Below are 18,797 nucleotides of genomic sequence, written 5' to 3'. Positions count from 1 at the left end.
TTTACCTACAGCAGAACTGCTTCAACAGGAGAGACTGAGAGCCCAGTCCTAGAGACTGAGAGCCCACAGCCCAGTGGTTAGGGCACTCACCTACAAGATGGGAGGTCCATTTTCCACAGCAGGCAGGGTGGGAATTTTTAACCTTGGTCTCCCACAGCCTTGGCGAGTGCTCTAACCACTGGGCTAACAGTTATAAGGGTGGCAGAACCACCAACCACCATCATTTTTCTTGAAAAACAGCTGACCTGGCGTAGGTACCCAACTCCAAAAGAGGGTTCACAGCAGGCGCCTCCCTCCAGCCCAGAGTTAGCTGCCGGACACCTTTTGAGGGCCGGGTGTAAGCGACACGCCTCTCCTCCACACGCCATATCCTCCTGGCTAGTTTAGGTGGGTCCCCGCTCAGCTTGCTGGATTTTGTGAACCTCATTCTCAGGTGCCAGACTCTCCCTGTGTATTGTACAGGGTAACTCTGCCAGGGCTGTGAATTCCACCAGGCTGCAGGATGCCTAAAAGTTAGGCCCTGCAACCCTCAGCACTGCAGCATCTCAATCCCCCTTGGGAGTTCCACCTTTGGTGCCTTTCTGCATCTTTGAAGATCTAAAATACCTTTAAAAATCCTACATCACTAGAGTTGACGCTCTTGTCGACATACCAGCATGACTCATCATTATAGAGATATTTAAACAGCGGAAAGCATTTCTAAAAATGGTTTTAAAAATTCATTTTTATTGGATCTTCTGTATTTGTTTAGCTATGTGCAATGTATTAACTAATCACTTCTGTTTTCTTTTTAAATGGCAAAACAGATTTTTATACCCTCCTTGTGGAAATAAGAATTCTGTTACCTCCTCCTGAATTTCTGCACTATTGAATATTTAACGGGTGCTCAGGGATTCAGTATTGTGTCTTTTCACAGCAGTAATCAAGGGCTGAAGTACTCTCCACTATAATGAATATTCTGTATGCTTGGAAGATGAATATTTCAAATGCAAAAGCAATATGTTTGTTTTGAACACGTTTCAGTTTGGCTTTAATAAAGCAAGTAGTGAAGTGTGCAATGAATTACATTGTGATACGGTTACAAAAAGAGCAGCGCTATATGCCTGAATGCATTTAATCCATGTAACTATACATTTGAAATGTGACTTGTACATATGTTTCATATGAACTAGTATGAGTGGCTGGCTCAGAGACGACTAAGGGGATTTGTGGCCTGTCACTTCTTGGTTGCCAGGTCACAACTTGCAGTAACTGGGGCCCAGATCCTGCAAAGCAAGTGAAGCACTAGTTTAACCCATAAATAGTCCCATTGAATTTAAGCCTTTAAATTAAGCCTGTGCTGAATCGAGACCTAGTAGAGGCTGAGGCCTGGTCTACATTACAGAGTTAGGTCAACAAAAGGCAGTTTACGTCGACCTAACTATGTAAGCGTCTACACTTAAACCTGGTTTCACTCCAAATCATAGTAGTAGACTAGTGCGCACATTCAAGATAGAGTAGCCTGTTAGCACCTCTGCAGTCATAGGACAAAAAAAGGGGGGAGTAGTGCGTTATAGATTCTAACAAACAGCAAATCCAACACATTCTTTTTGTCCTATGACTGCAGAGATGTTAACAGGCCACTCCACTTGAAAGGTCTCTTCAAATCTGTGCTAACCACCTATGCTAAACAACCCGTTCCACATTGTATTTAGCTGTGAAGCTCGGAATACCTTTCCCAGACCTGAAGAAGAGGTCTGCTGCATGCCCCATTCCAGAGCCTGGCAGCTGCGAAACACCACCATCCAAAATCCCTGGTCAGAGCCCTCCTGCTACCCACAGGGAAGGCTGCTATGAACTCCACGAATTCCGAAGCTAACTGTGACCAGTCATCACCAACGAGGACTGGAAGAAGATCGTCATGGTGGATGTCACAGTGCCCTTCAAAAACAGGACCCCGGCCTTCCATGATGCCCGAGCTTGAAAGGTGGCAAAATACGCCCCTCTGGCCAAAACCTTGAGAGCTAGGGGTTACGAGGTTCAGATACATGTGCTGATCGTCTGAGCCTTGGTTGCATGGGACCCCAGTAACGAGCGCGTGTTGAGTGAATGCAGAATCGGTCAACACTATGCTCGGCTGATGTGGCAACTCATGGTGTTGGACGCCATCAGGTGGTCGAGGGACATCTTCATAGAACACATCATAGGACATCGGCAATACCAGGAGGGATGAGCTGGAGTGCCAATGAGAAGTGCAGTCAGGGAAGTAACTGAAATACTTTCCTCATGGACAACCTACCCTAAATACTCAATTACTGAGGGACAATCTTCACTCATTGATATATTTTGCTTTCCACAACCAACTCTCTGTATAACTTTTCATGAGCGATTACCCAAATAACTTGGATGCTAATATCTAAACTACATTCTTAAATCTATTCACCTAAATCTGGGCTATTGCTGACTATGTACTTTATGTATCATGAAAAGGAGTACTTGTGGCACCTTAGAGACTAACCAATTTATTTGAGCATGAGCTTTCGTGAGCTACAGCTCACTTCATCGGATGCATACCGTGGAAACTGCAGCAGACTTTATATATACACAGAGAATATGAAACAATACCTCCTCCCACCCCACTGTCCTGCTGGTAATAGCTTATCTAAAGTGATCATCAGGTTGGGCCATTTCCAGCACAAATCCAGGTTTTCTCACCCTCCACCCCCCCACACAAATTCACTCTCCTGCTGGTGATAGCCCATCCAAAGTGACAACTCTTTACACAATGTGCATGATAATCAAGTTGGGCCATTTCCTGCACAAATCCAGGTTCTCTCACCCCCTCACCCCTCTCCAGAAACCACACACACAAACTCACTATCCTGCTGGTAACAGCTTATCCAAAGTGACCATTCTCCCTACAATGTGCATGATAATCAAGGTGGGCCATTTCCAGCACAAATCCAGGTTTTCTCACATCCCCCCCACCCCCATACACACACAAACTCACTCTCCTGCTGGTAATAGCTCATCCAAACTGACCACTCTCCAAGTTTAAATCCAAGTTAAACCAGAACATCTGGGGGGGGGGGGGCTTCAAATCCAGACTCCAGTGAGAAACTGCTGAATTGGAATTCATTTGCAAATTGGATACTATTAATTTAGGCTTAAATAGAGACTGGGAGTGGCTAAGTCATTATGCAAGGTAGCCTATTTCCCCTTGTTTTTTCCTACCCTCCCCTCCCCCCCGAGATCATTGAATTTTATCCACCCTGATTCAGAGGCTTTCTGCCTTCAAATTGAAATGCTACCGGCAATTGTTGCGCGTTAGCTCTATCTCCTATACGACTAACGAGGAGGCAACTGCCCAAATGTACCGTATAAGTGAAGTGATACCTGACATTATCAAGACAATCAGACAAAGCAAACTTGAATTTGTGGAACATGGGAGCAGAGAAGATTGCCAAAGCAAGTTTTGCAGGAACTGGTGCCGGGGCAGGGGGCACCTGCTATGAATGTGATTCGACAATGAGACTCACTGGCTGGGACGCAGTATGGGACACTTCTCAAGGCTGTGTGAAGACGGCACATCATGGAGAGAGATGGCTGGCCAATTCTTCCCATGGACTTGTCTTGTGTTTACTGTGCACTGTGATGACACTTTTGTCTGTGTCTGCTCCCTATGCATCCCAGGAGATTAATCTGCTAATTTTTAATGACAAAAATGAGTTTTGACTTCTATTAGGAGCACAGAGCCCATTCATTTGTGGGAGGGTAAACTGGATTCTTTCCTGCCTTGTGCATCTCCAAAAAGCTGCCAGGGTGAAATTTGATCAAGGCTGATCAGGACTTAAGTCAGACTTAAATTGCACACAGGCCTCATGCTGGCAGAAAACCCATTGCTTTATTTGCAAACTGAGAACATCTGATATGGAGTCCTTGAGAAACAATCAACATGGAACTCCCCATGGTATTATTTTTAGAGAATCATTTTTCAGGAGTATAACCACACTCGAAAACAAAGTCAGATTAACACCTATGAATGCATGCTGCTCGCACCTGCAAGAATTTCTCATTCGACTTAACCTTGTAATTTTATTCATTCATGAGGTCAACTACCCTGACAACATTTAAAATAATAATAATAATAATCGTAAGGCTTGAGATAAAGTCTCTGAAAGCAATGAGAAAAATAGAGACTTCATCAGCACTCATTACAACCAAGTTGTAATTGCTTCAATTTAGTCAAGTTCAGATCCAATGTACTAAACTTGAAAAGTGCCCTTGAAACATAATGAATTCAATAAAGAAAATTCTTATATGGTCTAAGTTAAATTATTAAAAAGGAGGAAAAGAAGGGTTCTTAATTATTTAATGTTTCACCAATAATTATATTGCTCAGTATAATATTCACTTACTGCAGAATCTGAGTTTAGAAGGAACTTGTGAATTTGTGAATATCAGTCAAGCACAAAACACCTACCAGACCATAAATTTGGTGTGGTACACACACAAATCCAGTCTAACACTGCATTAAAACCTTAGGAATAATTCAAGCCTTCATTTAATGGCAAACCCTAGCAAATCCATTACATGATATAATATTTATGTAGCAAAATAGGCACTATTTAATTTTCTTTTTGTATTTAAAAAATAAGCTTTGTCCCATAATTAATCCAACACTTAGAAACATATTCCTAGGTGGTGAAGAGAGAGAAGGCTTTGTTACTAGACAAAAACCAAGCGTCTAAAGAATTGAAAACTATGAGTCTAATATTGGAAGGGCCAGTAGTATCACAGAAAAAGCAGACAGGGACATCCTGGAATTTTCTGGGCGGAAGTTAGAAAACCATTCTTCAAGGTGACTACTTGCATATAGTTATTTAAAACATCAGGATAAGTAAGGTTATTTGCATAATGCCCCAAAGAATGATGTTAAGAGAAGTATTCAGCACCTAGTGGTAGAGAGGGAAACCTTTTCTTCTTATTTTTTGGCCTAAGTCAGGATTCACTATCCCCCACTCTGTGATATGCCCCAGCATGCAATATGCAGCTAGATTACAACCAGAATAGAAGCCCACTGGAGCAAAGAAGGAGCCTTCAGAGAGCCAGGGGCGTTTCATATTTAGATATGCATCATGGTTTGCAAAGGTTAACAACAATTTACTCTCCTTGGGGATATCAATTTTAATTTTACACCCATTTATTTTGTCTTAAGTCAAATTGCAAAGGTCATCTGAAGCTTTTTCTTTCTATTCAGAACCACTGAAATACAGAAGATCCATATGTAATAATTTCCCTATCCCCTAACCCTCCAGCCCTGCAAAGACTTACACATGTGCCTATGTATCCCACTGGTCACCATGTGTCATGCATCCCTGATCCATAGAGGACAAAAGTCTTGTCCAGCTGACGCTATGTACCAGGGCTCTTTAGCTCAAGACACATGCTTTCAGCTCTAGAGACTCCCCAGTTGTTCAACCCCTAGTGTTGGCCAAGATTGCAGCTGTCATGCTTAACATTGAAGTCAATGGGGCTACTCCAGGTGTGCCGAATTCCGCACAACTTTAAATCTTTGCAGGATTAGGGCCCAGATAGCTAGACATTTGCACAGGTGACTTGTCATCCTTTCATACAGCTACCCAAAGGTAGTCTTCAAACAGATCCAAAAAGTGAATCATTAATACATAACTGTTTATAATTCAAACTTGGAGGCAGAAAAATTAGGAGAAAAAAAATTCTTTGCAACTACAAGGCAGGCCTGTCATCAGGTCACTATGCCTCAGATTTAGCTTAGTCCCATTCTTTGGCAATGATCAGAGATATTGGAGAACATTCATCACATTTCATGGCTCCTGCAACACAGGAACCCAGCTGCATCATCATACAGATGTCACATCATTAAAGCCCTGCAGGGCTAGGAATCTGAAAAGTGTGGATTCCCTACTTCCCCCAAGGAGTCCAAAGACTCAACTGGGCTCAAGATACCTTAAAATCAGGATGTTTTACAATACCTTACATTATTTTTAGTGGGTTTTATGGCTCCCTCTGAGCCCTGTAAAGTGGAACTCACGGTAACTAAGGCACCTGGTTTTGCAAGTGGAGGAATACAAAAAATAATCACAGTGAACTTTTAAAGACATCTGAAAAAAGTTTCTTTTCCTCCTGACCACTTCCTGTGCCTTTTCCACTTCTTGGGTAATGGGCAAAGGAGCCTCCGGGGCTCCACCAATTAGACACCAATCCATCCTGATCCACCAATTAGACACAGCTCTCCCTAATCAGGGCTACTCTAGAGCGGCTTTAGTAGCCCGAGGACCCCCATTTTGATTTAAAATTTTGCTGCAGACTCCCAAGCCCAACCCCCACTCTACCCCTCCCCCCGCTCCAACCCTGCCACTCCTCTTCCCCAATTCTTTCTGCATGCACATTTCCACTGAAGTCAACCCAATGGAGTATGACAATTTATACCAGCTGGGGAGCTGCCCCCTTCTCTTTTCCATGGAATGTGGTCAAAATCAAAGGAAGGAGAAGATAAGCCATATTTACTTTGGGCAGCGAAGTCAGGTCTGCCCATCTAACAAAGAAGACAACACATGTATACCCATGTGTCCATATTCCTTTCAATTGAACAGAATCGTCTCTTCTTGCAATCACATATCATATGTTTTAATTCAGCTTCACAAAAGTAATAAAAAGCTCAACCTGCTCTTCAGGACAAACCCTCTACTTTTCCAAAGGTGTGCAATGCCTCTGAAACTCATTAGAGAAACAGGATGTACCATGAGCTTTGTTGTTCTTCTGAAAAAGAAACATTGAGTAACCAACACACCTTCAGGGTGTGGTGTTCTGTCCCCTCTAGTGGCACCGAGACCATGGGGGGAGGGAGGAAGCGAGAGAGAGAGAGAAATGAGTCTGCTCTACATTCTCATCTAAGAGCCAGTTTGCTTTTAGCTCATGCAGTCGAGGCTCATACACTAAGCTCCAGAGGTCACAGGTTCGATTCCGCCTGCCAACGACCCGGGTCTGTCGGTGTTACAACTGCACCTGGCATTGGCCAGTGTTGGAAGACAGGATACTGGGCTGGACAGACCATTGGTCTGACCCAGTATGGCTGTTCTTATCTTTAGTTGTTTCACATTGTTCATTAGATACTACCCTGTTTGTGACAGCCCAGTGGTGTAAAGTTGCTTCAACACACTCTCCTCAATTTATCCGCCAGTCAGAAAAGTAAAAGCTCTCTTCTGATGTAAAAATAAACAAGCCCAAGATGCTGACAAACAAGCCGAAGATGCTGAACACCATCTCAATTTGACGTGACCTGCCAGCCATCACACGCAGCAGTCTCTGTAAAGGACTGCAGGGCTCAAGTGTGCCGAACCAACGAATGAACTAAATGAACATTAATAATCTTGAAAATACATTTTAAAACAAGAAATGCATAAATTCACAGAGTTGGAAATGTGGTCTTCCCAAGAACTTGTTACCGTGGCAATTCAGAATAAGAGACTACTACTGAAAAATTGACTGAAGTTATTGATTAATCTGCTGGCAAATTATGTCTGAGTTTAAAATTTTCTACAAACAGAAGCACTTCTATATAAGTCTGTTAACATTCTGAGAACCTGAGCAACATGCTTCAGCAGCGAATTAAGTTCCATGATAAATGTGCTCTCCAATCTGTGCACAAGTCAAGTAGCTATAAAATCAGAATAATTCATGCAAAAATTTTCATTATGTTTCTAAATATACTTATTTACATTTTAAATCACACATTAGACAATATGAAATATCTTTCATTTAGACAGGTGTGAATGAGAAAACAGATGCATCCATTAAATAAGAAACAATTCAATGAATAAAAAAGAGTTGGCGACCTCTTTAGTTTTAGCGCTTTAGCCACCGTTTAACTTACTTGAAAAAACACAGCCATGGCTCCTATTATCCGATTTTCTAAAATTGCTGCTCCAAAACTGTCAAAGTCGTCAGGATTGTAGAAGTAAATCTGCATCTGTAAAAATTAACACAATCAAATAAATTGTCTATTCCTGTAACTTTTAACTGAGGCGACATGCTGCCCTTCTATCAGATGTTACAAATCCAAGATAAACAATATTACACAGCAGAATTCCTTTAACTAGCATTTTGATTAACAGCATGGCTGCTTTACTAGGACAGTAACCAGGGACCAGATTCAAGGCAATGAATTTTAATAACAAACCAATGGATAAACAGTGCAGCCGGCCTGTTTAGGTGGCACACCCGTTTTCTGCCAGCATGTTCACATTTCTTTATTCATTACAGGCTTTTCTACAGTTCTGTTACAGCTGCTAAACAAGTTTATCTTGAAAATCTTTAAGGTTTTTTTTAAAAACAGCATTTTAATGTAGAGCGTTACTTTTTTATTTCTAAAGCAATTCATGAGATAAAAAAAAGAGTATCAGTATCAATGCATTTTTGTGAGCCTCTGATAATCAGGACTGTCAGTTAGTTCCATACTTTTCCCTGACTTCAGTTAAACATCAACCAATTTTGCCTCAAGAGCTCCAGCATATGGAAGAATTATGACTGAACAGCGCCTTCACACCTACTCATGTACACTGACTATCGTCACCACATTGATTAGTGTGTTCCAGTGGAAAGAGCACTGGATGAGGAATCAAGAGACCTAGGCTCTATTCCCAACTCTGCCACTGGCCTGCTGGGTGACCTTGGGCAAGTCTCTTCACCATTTCCTTTGCCCATCTTTGCTATTTAGATTGTAAGCGCTTCAAAGCAGACACTGTTTCTTACTATGCATCTGTACAGTGCACAGTTCTGTCAGTTCCTAATCCCAAGGGCCTACGGTAACACGGGTAACGTACATGCTGGTTCTGACAACGTTTCTGCCCTTCCCTGCTCTCTGATGGTTCTGAGAGACGGCTTGTGCTCTTCTGAGATCACGCTGTGGAACAAATCCTATCATCGCTTCGGCATGCGTATCAGTGCATCATGCTGCCTCAACAGGCAGGTTTCCACTACAACCATGTCAAAGGCACATTTAGCCTCCTCGAGTGAAAAATAAATCGTAATTATCTTCCTGGGATAGTTACCAGACATGTTCAGTGATTCCCAGGGTTCTGGCAGCATACACTGGTTCTAAAGGTGTGAAACTACAGCAACACCTGCAGACCTAATGAAGCATTATCATGGGGAGAAAAGAAGAGGCCAAGATGAGGATCAGTCTCTAACAGTGGAAATGAAGAAAGAAAACTACTTCTCAAATGGTTCACAACAATTGTTAAAATCCACTGGAAAATACCCTAACCTGGGAGTGACGGAAGGTGATTTCCTCTCCCCCGGCCCGACCTCATATACCAGTGTATTTACAGAGCTCAGAGATTCTGGCAGTGTCTTACAAATGTAATGCCTCCAGGCTTGGCCAGCTTTTGACTTGAACAAACAGACTGAGAAACATCCAGTCATTGATGTTGAAATTAAAAACAATTCATTTTAGGTTGAATTGCTTAAGGTTCATTTTAACTTTTACAGACAGAAGCTCACTAGACATCGTAAATTACATTTTACTTCCCCTTAAAACAAACAGACTACAATTGGGTATTCCTCACATAAAAAATTTTAATATACGGTCCTCATCTGAGTTTATGAAGGAAAGTATCGTTCAGTGAGTTCAGTTATAAGCCAAAATCATTATAGACCATCTTTGCTCATAATATTTTAAGGAAATTAACTTTTATAATAGACTTTTGGATAACAGTGCAAATGACTTTGGTGAAATGGTCGAGTTGAGATCCTCCATCTCAGCACTGCAACTGCAGAGTCTAATCAACAGTATATACCTGCCTGATTACCATGTGTTGAAACATTTTCATGGAGCTCCCCTGATGTCTTTCCACAGAGGGCGGTGCTCTTAACTGTATCAGTCAAATCAAGGGGAACTGTACTGTATGAAAAAGTATTTTAATTTGTCACACACTAACATGCCTACATGAGCATATGGCTGGAAGGAATTTAGGAGTAGAGTCTTCCAAGGAGTGCCATAATTTATATGTGCATGCGTCACACAGAAGTAGTGTTAAGAGGAAGATAACACGGCCATGGTTAATTACTCAAATTTCCACAGTTAAACTGCATGTGAAACCTGGTATTCTGACACAGTTTGATCATGTGATCACATACTACTTCCTCCCATAATACAATATACTTTTTTCAGCAACTTCAGATACATGTGTAGCATATTTTCATTTTTTTATACTTAATGTGTGTTCCATTATCAGAATGGTCTTGTATAATATTATTATGAAACATGTTTATTACAGTGGTATCTGAGGACCAACCAAAGCTTCACTGTGCTAGGCCCTGTACAAACCCAGTAGTAGACTGTTCCTACTCCAAAGAGCTTACAATCAAAATAGACAAGACAGACACAGAGTGGGGGAAGGGGTAGAACACACCAGCAGAACAAACAGAGATAGCAGCTAATGGCAGGTTAATTCCATGATGAGTTGTTTATTTTTTTTGGCCAGGGCGGGGGTCATTAGGAGGGGATCAGCTAAATGGAAAGCAAAGGGGAGGGAGAAAAGATATTGTAGGGAGCTGGGGTGAAGAAGCCAACGCAGGGGAGAAGGGGGACAAGTGTGGAGTGAAGCTGAGGCAGAGAGACTGGGCGATGGGAGGGTTGAAGCAAACAGCTAAACAGCACAGGGTAGAGAAGTCCAGCAAAAACTGCAGGACGTTTTCTGAACATCCGAAGGTCCATACTTTGGCTGCTCCTGCCAGCTGGAGTCTGGCAGATCTTCACTAATAGACATTTTAACCTAACGTTTTCTATCAGCAGCACAGACTTCCTTAACTACAATTCAGAGAAAAGACAATTAGCTATAAAGCTAACTTCACTGCATACATAGGCGACATAAATATGCCAGTAAATTTTCACTATTGCTCATTGTTATATGCTTAATATGTACAATGTGCTGTGCCCTTTAGGTATAAATGATTTTCATGGACTCTGTCTGGCACACATGGACCATGACTACAAGATACTACAAAAGTGTACTGAATGTTGCAGAAAAATGGTATCTTATTATAATGGCATATATGAGCACTAGAATATGCATGAGGGAGCAGAGTTAAGGTTGCCTGTGTAACCTTAATTGTGACATTCCCTGACTTTTGAGTATTACAGTAGGTAGCCCAAATGCAGGTTTTTGTATGCTACGGGGGCTATTGCTTTATTCTGAGGGGGGGGGGGGAAATGTGGGGAGTAAAAAACATAAAAAGCAGCAGCTTATTCTCCCAGACTCTGAACCTCTTCACACTTGGAAGAATCTGACAATCTTTATAAGTATAAATTCCACAATCTGAAACTATTTGGTTAGACATCACTAGAGTGCCGTGTTCCATGTAGCCTTCTTGACAGCTTTACAGCCAAAAGCCTTCCCCAGTGACAGGTCCTTCAGGCAAGAAGAGCCGCGCTGCTTCTCACCCAAAATACTAGGTTTACACCAACCTTTTATGACTCCTTAACTGCTTACAAAGTCAGCGGGGGCCTAAATGGACCTTCAAAACATTTCACTATGTGGCTCACACATGCAGCATAAGTTTCCGTAGCTGCATGTTTTACATGCCTTGCAAACATTTCTCATGCAAACTGCACCATACACGAGCAGCATGAAATTTTCAGTGGCTAACTTAGTCAAATCAAAGCAAAGCTTCACTGGAACACACAGAGGCAAGTCTCCCCTCAGAGGGTTACTTCCTTGCCAGTCTTCTCCCCAGAACTGCTTTGGTTGCAAAAATTTTCTTATAATGGGAAAAGTTTATATTTTTCACTCCCCCTGTACTTGGAAATAGCTGGATTGTTTTTTCTCAGACTTGAGAAAGATTCATTTTGCAGGAGAAATCAAGCCTGAGTTACAAGTGAATGAAAACAGGGTTAGAGTGAAACCCCTCATGTAACATTAACCCTAGATATTTTTGTCCATACCACAATGAAATGCGGTATGTTCTGTAGGCTGCTAGCCTGTTTCCCAGCCCAGAAAATAATTAGTACCGTACCCAGGATCTGCTCAGGTGCTTCTTCAGTGCACCATTTATCAGTGGCATCAACAGTCTTCCCCACAGTGCAACATAAATCCAACAATCTAACACAGGGCTTCCTTGCCAGATCCTCCCTGCTCCTAGCAACTCTTCCCCAGTCCCTTTACCCCAGGGCCTACCACAAAAGCCAACCTACTTCCTGCAGCTTCCCTCTCAGATGGCACTTTCTGCCTTTATACGAGTCAGGTGCACATCAGCCAATCACCCAACCAATTCCAAACTACCAAGGCCAACCTGTTCTTAACAGGGTTCTCCCTCAGAAGAGGACTGCTGCTGGCCCCAGGCTCTTCACGGGACAGGCCCTCCTGGTACATGTTTACACACAGTTCTTAATGCACATTTAATGTCTATCAATTTCTGCTGATTCTAAACCTCTCTCAAAGTACAACTCACCCGATTACACCTTTAAAATAAGGTCTGGTGTACCCTGGAGACTTCTGCCCTGGGTCTTTCAATATGGCATAAGGAGTGGTTTTTAATTTCTGTTTGGATTGTATCTTTTAGATCTGCTTTCAAGACAGAAGAGCTACAGATAGGCATCCCCATTGCCACAGATGAGGGCTGCAGAGGAGAAGAGTTTACATATAGTACGGACACTCTCAGTTAACTTCTTGCAGCACAGACGAAAGTAAAACAAAGATGAGTATTAAATGGAGCCCAAAGGGTCCAAGAAAATTTAAAGTGATTGTGGAACCCAAGCAATGAGACTTGGCCAGGTGCCAAGTATTTTAAAAAAATAATTAAGAGCTTTAAACAAGGCTGCCAAAGCTATTGCCCCAGTGCAACCTCCCTGGACAAATTAGTCTTAGATTAAAAATCAACAACAGCTCATTGTGCTGTCACAGAAGTAGAATAAAAAAATATGCGAAGGTATTAGGAATGCCAGCATGTGGACGGCATCATTGCAATTAGCTTTCTGCTCGTTCCCTTCCCTGGACACACAGGGCTAACATGCAATTTAAAGCGGGGTAAGAATAAAAAGCTTTTGTAGGACAGCCAATTTTCTGGTGACTCAGCCAGTTAGGTGCAAAGGCAACAGTTATGTGGGTTTATTACTGTGACAAAGTTCCTCCTCTACCTTGGTGGGTCTTGCGCTTATTGGCGGATTTGCTCGCCTTGGAGCTTCACAGCAGCCCTCAGCTTGGCCGTTTTTCTGAACCCACAGTCCAGGTCGACTCCTCCTGTGTCTGACCAGGAGTTGGGAGGTTTGGGGGGAACCCGGGCTCGCCCTCCACTCTGGGTTCCAGTCCAGGGCCCTGTGGATTGCAGCTGTCTAGAGTGCTTCCTGGAACAGCTCTGCGACAGCTACAACTCCCTGGGCTACTTCCCCATGGCCTCCTCCCAACACCTTCTTTATCCTCACCATAGGACCTTCCTCTCAGTGTCTGATAATGCTTGCATATCTCAGTCCTCCAACAGTATGCGTTCTCAGCTCCTAGTGCCTCTTGCTCCCAGCTCCCCACACGCGCACCACAAACTGAAGTGAGCTCCTTTTTAAAACCCAGGTGCCCTGATTAGCCTTCCTTAATTGATTATAGCAGCTTCTTGATTGACTGCAGGTGTTCTAATCAGCCTGTCTTAATTGTCTCCAGAAGGTTCCTGACTGTTCTGGAACCCTCCATTACCTTACCCAGGGAAAAGGGACCTACTTAGCCTGGGGCTAATATATCTGCCTTCTATTACTCTCCTGTAGCCATCTGGCCCGACCCTGTCACATTACATACTGTGTTGGAGACCCAGAATATTTTTAGAAGAATGGAACTCAAAGGGATAGCAGGTAGACAGCAACTTTGCATGGTGCATTGAAATAAAAAGTCTGAAATATTTGCTTTATACAATGAAGTTAATCACTGAATACATGCATCCTTAATTATTACCTTTTGCTGCTCATACTGTAAGAAGGAATTATTCTCAACCACTTTTACAGCAAGATTTAAAATGGCTGGCACAAAAATAAATTGTATGCTAAGACTATGAATCATACATGATTTTGTTGTTGTTATTGAAAGCCTGTATGCAGCTAATTTATTCTGTTTTAAATATGTGCACAGATTTGTAGGGAACTGGCTGATGTCATCTATTTGATTAGACATATAAATTATCTAGGACCATGTTCGAATCTTGATTGCAACAGTGTAAATCCTAGATTTACTTCTCTTCTTAATATATGTAAAACTTCTGATTTGTAGCATATGCTATACCTGCTTGGTTGAGGGGAGAAGGACCATGTGGGTTTTTTTCCCCAATACCTTTATAAGGGCTTGATGTATTAAAACAGAATTTTGAAAGAAAAAAGAAAAGAAAAGAAAAGAACTGGGAGACAACTTTCTTCTTCATAACCCCTTACTCAACAATAAGGTTTTAGGCAAGGGCAGGCCTCTATTACTGCCACGGTCACTCAGCATTTTACAGTGCTCAGACACACTACAGAACAAAGAAAAAGGCTCCGTCTGAAGCATTTGCAATCTGATAAACGATGCAAAGTTGCAAGCTGTAGGGAGTCAGAGGGGTAACCAAGAACAATGAGATCACATGGTAGCTCATTTTTGGCATGTGCACATCTTGGAATTAGGATAAAATATTGCTGGGGTTTTGTGTTCATTTTTGATAATAGCCATTCGTTGTCTATGGCACTAAACTGTGGGGCACACCCAACATACAGGGGGGGGGGGTGCAGTGAGGCCCGGGCCAGCCCCCATGGGAGCAGAGAGGGAGAGCCACCCTGCCCCACTCTGCCCTCAGTTCCGCTCCAGCTCTGGCCCCTCCTCCAGCCAAGGCCCCAGCTTCGGCTCCTGGCCTCTGACTGTGGTCCAGCTCCCCGCATCTGGCCCCAGCCCTGCTTCCGGCCCCAGCCCTACTTCCAGCTGTGGCCTGGGCCAGCTCCCACAAGCATGGTTGCCAATTTTGGTTGCATGTATTCCTGGAGGTTTCATCATATGATATGATCTTTAATGAAAGATTAATTTTTAATTCCTGGAGACTCCAGGGCAATCCTGGAGGGTTGGCAACCTTACCCACAAGGGGCTGTGAGGAAGTGCCGCCCAGTTCCTCTCCTGCTCTGGCCCCAGCCTATCCCCCAGCCAAGGCCCCGACCACAGCCCAGCTCCCGGCCCCCGGAGGAACACGGACAGATTATGTTAAGCATAAGGAAGGGCGTGACATAAAAAGTTTGGGGACCACTGGCCTATGAGTACTGTAGAAGAGATGTGATTTGACCTATGTTATGGAAGAAGTCACACGAGATGACTGTTATGTGCCCTTCTCACCCCAATCCTACAAGATGCTCAGAATTCTGATGCCAATCCAGCAAGTACTTCAATGCATGAGCAGGCCCATTGAAGTCCCAGTAGTCAATTAATGAGTCAAAGAGAAATTAATGAGATGATTCATGTGTTAAATGCTTTGCTGGCTCAGGGCCCACACACTCTGCACCTTGAGGGTTAAGTCAGGAATGAAGAAAGAGTAGTAGTCTGGCATGCCAGAATTTTGATTTGTATTTTGAGCAATAAATATTTCCCACACCCGGCTCCCTGTCCCAAATGAGGAAGTGGTACTCTCATTTCCATAGGGTGAGTGGCTATACGGTGTGGACAAATTTGATGCTAAGGGAATGTGCGTTAGGTTCATATTATAGAGATACAAATGAATGTAATAGCTGCAGTGTTTATGTTGTCCATAACATAAAACTTTTTTGAAATTGCTTTGTACTCCGAGTAACAGCCATATGATTCACCATGAAATGAAGTCTGGAAAATCGTTTTGGATAAATGGAACAATAAATTCAATAGAATTTCTATGACAACATAGATTGCAACACTCTGCCACAAGTAAAATGTTATAAATCATTCAAAACCAACAAGAAATCAGCAATAAATCTATTTCAAAACACACTACAACCCAGCATTATAGTGTTGTGGTTATTACCCCACCCACACTTCATATTTTTGCTCTTTTCCCCCTTTACACGTGTTTTATCTTAAACTTCTTATATTTCTTCCAAATGCATGAAATGCTTATAACATGTACATGTAAACAAAGTTAAAAATATTTTAAATAGGGGCCATATAGGGTTTATGATTTTTTGTGCTTCTTTTCTAGTTAATTTCCTTGAACTATGACTGGATTTGTCATATTATCTTGTTAGCTGTATATTTACCAGGTTCTCTTTAGAGACACGTGAATGGTAAGTTTACAGTTTGGCAGAGTGAGTGTGCAAAAAAAGTATCATTTACATGCCACTAGCAGGTAACTGTACAGCACCGATCACAATGGGGTCCCTGTACATAAACAAGGCTCTTAGGTACTACGGTAATACAAATAATAAATAACAACCAAGAGGAGGATGTAAAATTACAATCAATGACACCAACTCCTCTAATTCAATCACAAGTCTCATTATATTTGGTGTTTTTTTCTTAAAGCCCTCGGTCCTGGAGTCATGTGATTCCAAAAGAACACCAGTTTTGTTTAAAAAGATACATTTCCAGCCCTTATGGTTGAAGAGAAAAGCCAGGTAACACGAAGTGAGTGTATTCTTATGGCACAGAAAGCAAAAGGCAAATACAAAGAACCAAACATTATTTATTTTTTGAAAAGCTCATTATTTTTAAGCCAATCTCATGATTTTGGGGCCTGACTCATGATTTTTGAAGGATCGAAGTTGGGAATACTGACACAAGGTTGAAAGGAAGGATCGTCCAGCGGTCAGGGCACTAGTTTAGGATTCAGGAGACTTGGGGTCAAGTCCCTGCTCTGCTACAGACATCTGTGTAACCTTGGGTAAGTCATGTAGCCTCTCTCTGTCTCAGTTACCCACCTGTACAGTGGCAGTCACAGCACTTCCCTGCCTCACAAGGGTGTTTGAGGATAAATGCATTAAAGATTGTAAGGCGCTCAGATACCATGGTGATGGGCCATGTTCAAGTACCTTGGACGCACAGAATAGAGGTACTTGATTATATCACTGGAATGCCACGGAATTAAGTTACAAACACACACCCATTCCTAACCAACCTATAGCTCTTTTGTCATAGAATTTGCCCAGACGCGTGCATGTGAATGATACCCATTTGCACCTAGGGCCTGATCCAAAGCAGGTTGCAATCAACAGCCATCTTTCTATGGGCTTTGGATCAAGCTCATTGTTTGGACTTTGCAAGAGAGGTGTTGTTTTAAATGGACTGTTGTTTGGAGTACTGCCCCTTATCCACTTTACAGAACTAGAATCTGAATGCAGAGGATTCCAGACCACTATGAAAAGCTAGTGTGCATATAAACACACAGCGGCAACTCTCTGACTTTTGTCTAATGGACAAAACAACCCAACAGCAGCAGCATTACTTTATAAAACTGGATGCCGGGAAAACAGAAAAATTGGAGCCTGTGCTTAGCTGGTGTCTAGTGTGCAAACTGAAACAGGTAATTTACAGGACGCTTCAGGAAGTGGCTGAGAACCAAAAATGGATGGACTAATTTTATAAATGTAATTGCTGTTATATGTGGCTGTTACACATATCGTCCCCATAACTTTCCCAGAGCTTGACCTTGGAATTTGGGATCACATTAAGTCCTTCTTATAAGGAAAGAATACCCTGAAGGAAAGCCAACCCTCAACTAAAGTATTTTACCGAAGGGATGCAAGTGTTTTGTGGATTCCAGATGGCAACTCCAAGTTCTGAAATGCCAAATCTTCCTGTACTTTGGTTCCTCTTTGATGAATGCATTTGCATTCCTAAATATCAAGAAAGGGTCTAAAACTTTACTGGAACAAAGATGGTGGAAGAATGCTAGGATCTGCCTGTGATGCTGTTATGAAAAGGAAGATGACCATTTATATCACTGTTGCTACCACTGTTGCACAATTGCACTACATGTGATAAAATGTATATAATCTAAGGTGTCAACGGAAAAGTTACAATCTGTGAAGTATGATTATCCTGGTTAAATCCTGTATCTGAAGTTTATGAATATTGGCTGGGTATCTATCTCAAACATGTGTTGTGTACCTAGGTGGCACCCCCAGAGAGATTTACATCAGGGCTAGCCAGCTATGTGTTCATGGCCCATTAAGGACACGCCACACTCACAATGGGCCATTGAAGAAACTCAGCCCGTCCAGTAGGCCTCTCCAGTGGATGCCTCAGAAAGCGAGGCATAAGTGCCGACTCCTTGTGTGCTCCGGGGCTGGAGCACCCATGGGGAAAAATCGGTGGGTGCTCTGTACCCACTGGCAGCTCCCCGCCCCAGCTCACCTCCGCCTCCGCTCTGCTCTGCCTCCTCCCCTGAGCGTGCTGCTGCGTCCTGCTTCGCCCCCCTCCCAGCGCTTGCCCGCCATGAAACAGCTGTTCTGCACGGCAAGCGCTGGGAGGGAGGAGGAGGAGGAGGAGGAACGTGGTGTGCTCAGGGAAGAGGCGGGGCTGGGGTGCGGGTTTTGGGAGGGGTCCAATGGGGCAAGGAGGGGGCAGAGTCGAGGCGGGCACCCACCGGCGCCAACAAAAGTTGGTGCCTGTACAGCGAGGAGCCAATGGCCACCCCCTGTGATTCAGCAAAATATGCAGGGCCATGTGGTATGCTCATGGGACCCTGAACTCCACTTTGGGCCATACACAGGGGCTGTGGGCACTGTTTGGGACAGTTACTTTCCATGCACATGGCAGAGGATACAGACACCTGAGACATCTCCATTTCGCCTCTTTCCTGCTCCAAGTCTCGGGACTGTG

The 18,797-nt window shown here is 43.0% G+C and overlaps 1 protein-coding gene across 3 annotated transcripts in view; it reads right to left on the bottom strand.

Moving 5' to 3' along the window:
* PTPRG (protein tyrosine phosphatase receptor type G) overlaps nt 1-18,797 on the bottom strand; it is a 621,190-nt gene that overhangs the window by 206,550 nt on the left and 395,843 nt on the right. For all 3 annotated transcript variants that reach the window (XM_077822059.1, XM_077822061.1, XM_077822060.1), the window contains exon 5: nt 7,895-7,990. In XM_077822059.1, coding sequence (XP_077678185.1) covers nt 7,895-7,990 — 96 coding nt within the window. The remainder of the gene's footprint in view (nt 1-7,894; nt 7,991-18,797) is intronic.

The sequence above is a fragment of the Eretmochelys imbricata genome, chromosome 7 (genome assembly GCF_965152235.1).
Source record: "Eretmochelys imbricata isolate rEreImb1 chromosome 7, rEreImb1.hap1, whole genome shotgun sequence".
Lineage (NCBI taxonomy): Eukaryota > Metazoa > Chordata > Testudines > Cheloniidae > Eretmochelys > Eretmochelys imbricata.
This window is presented reverse-complemented; position numbering and strand designations above follow the sequence as displayed.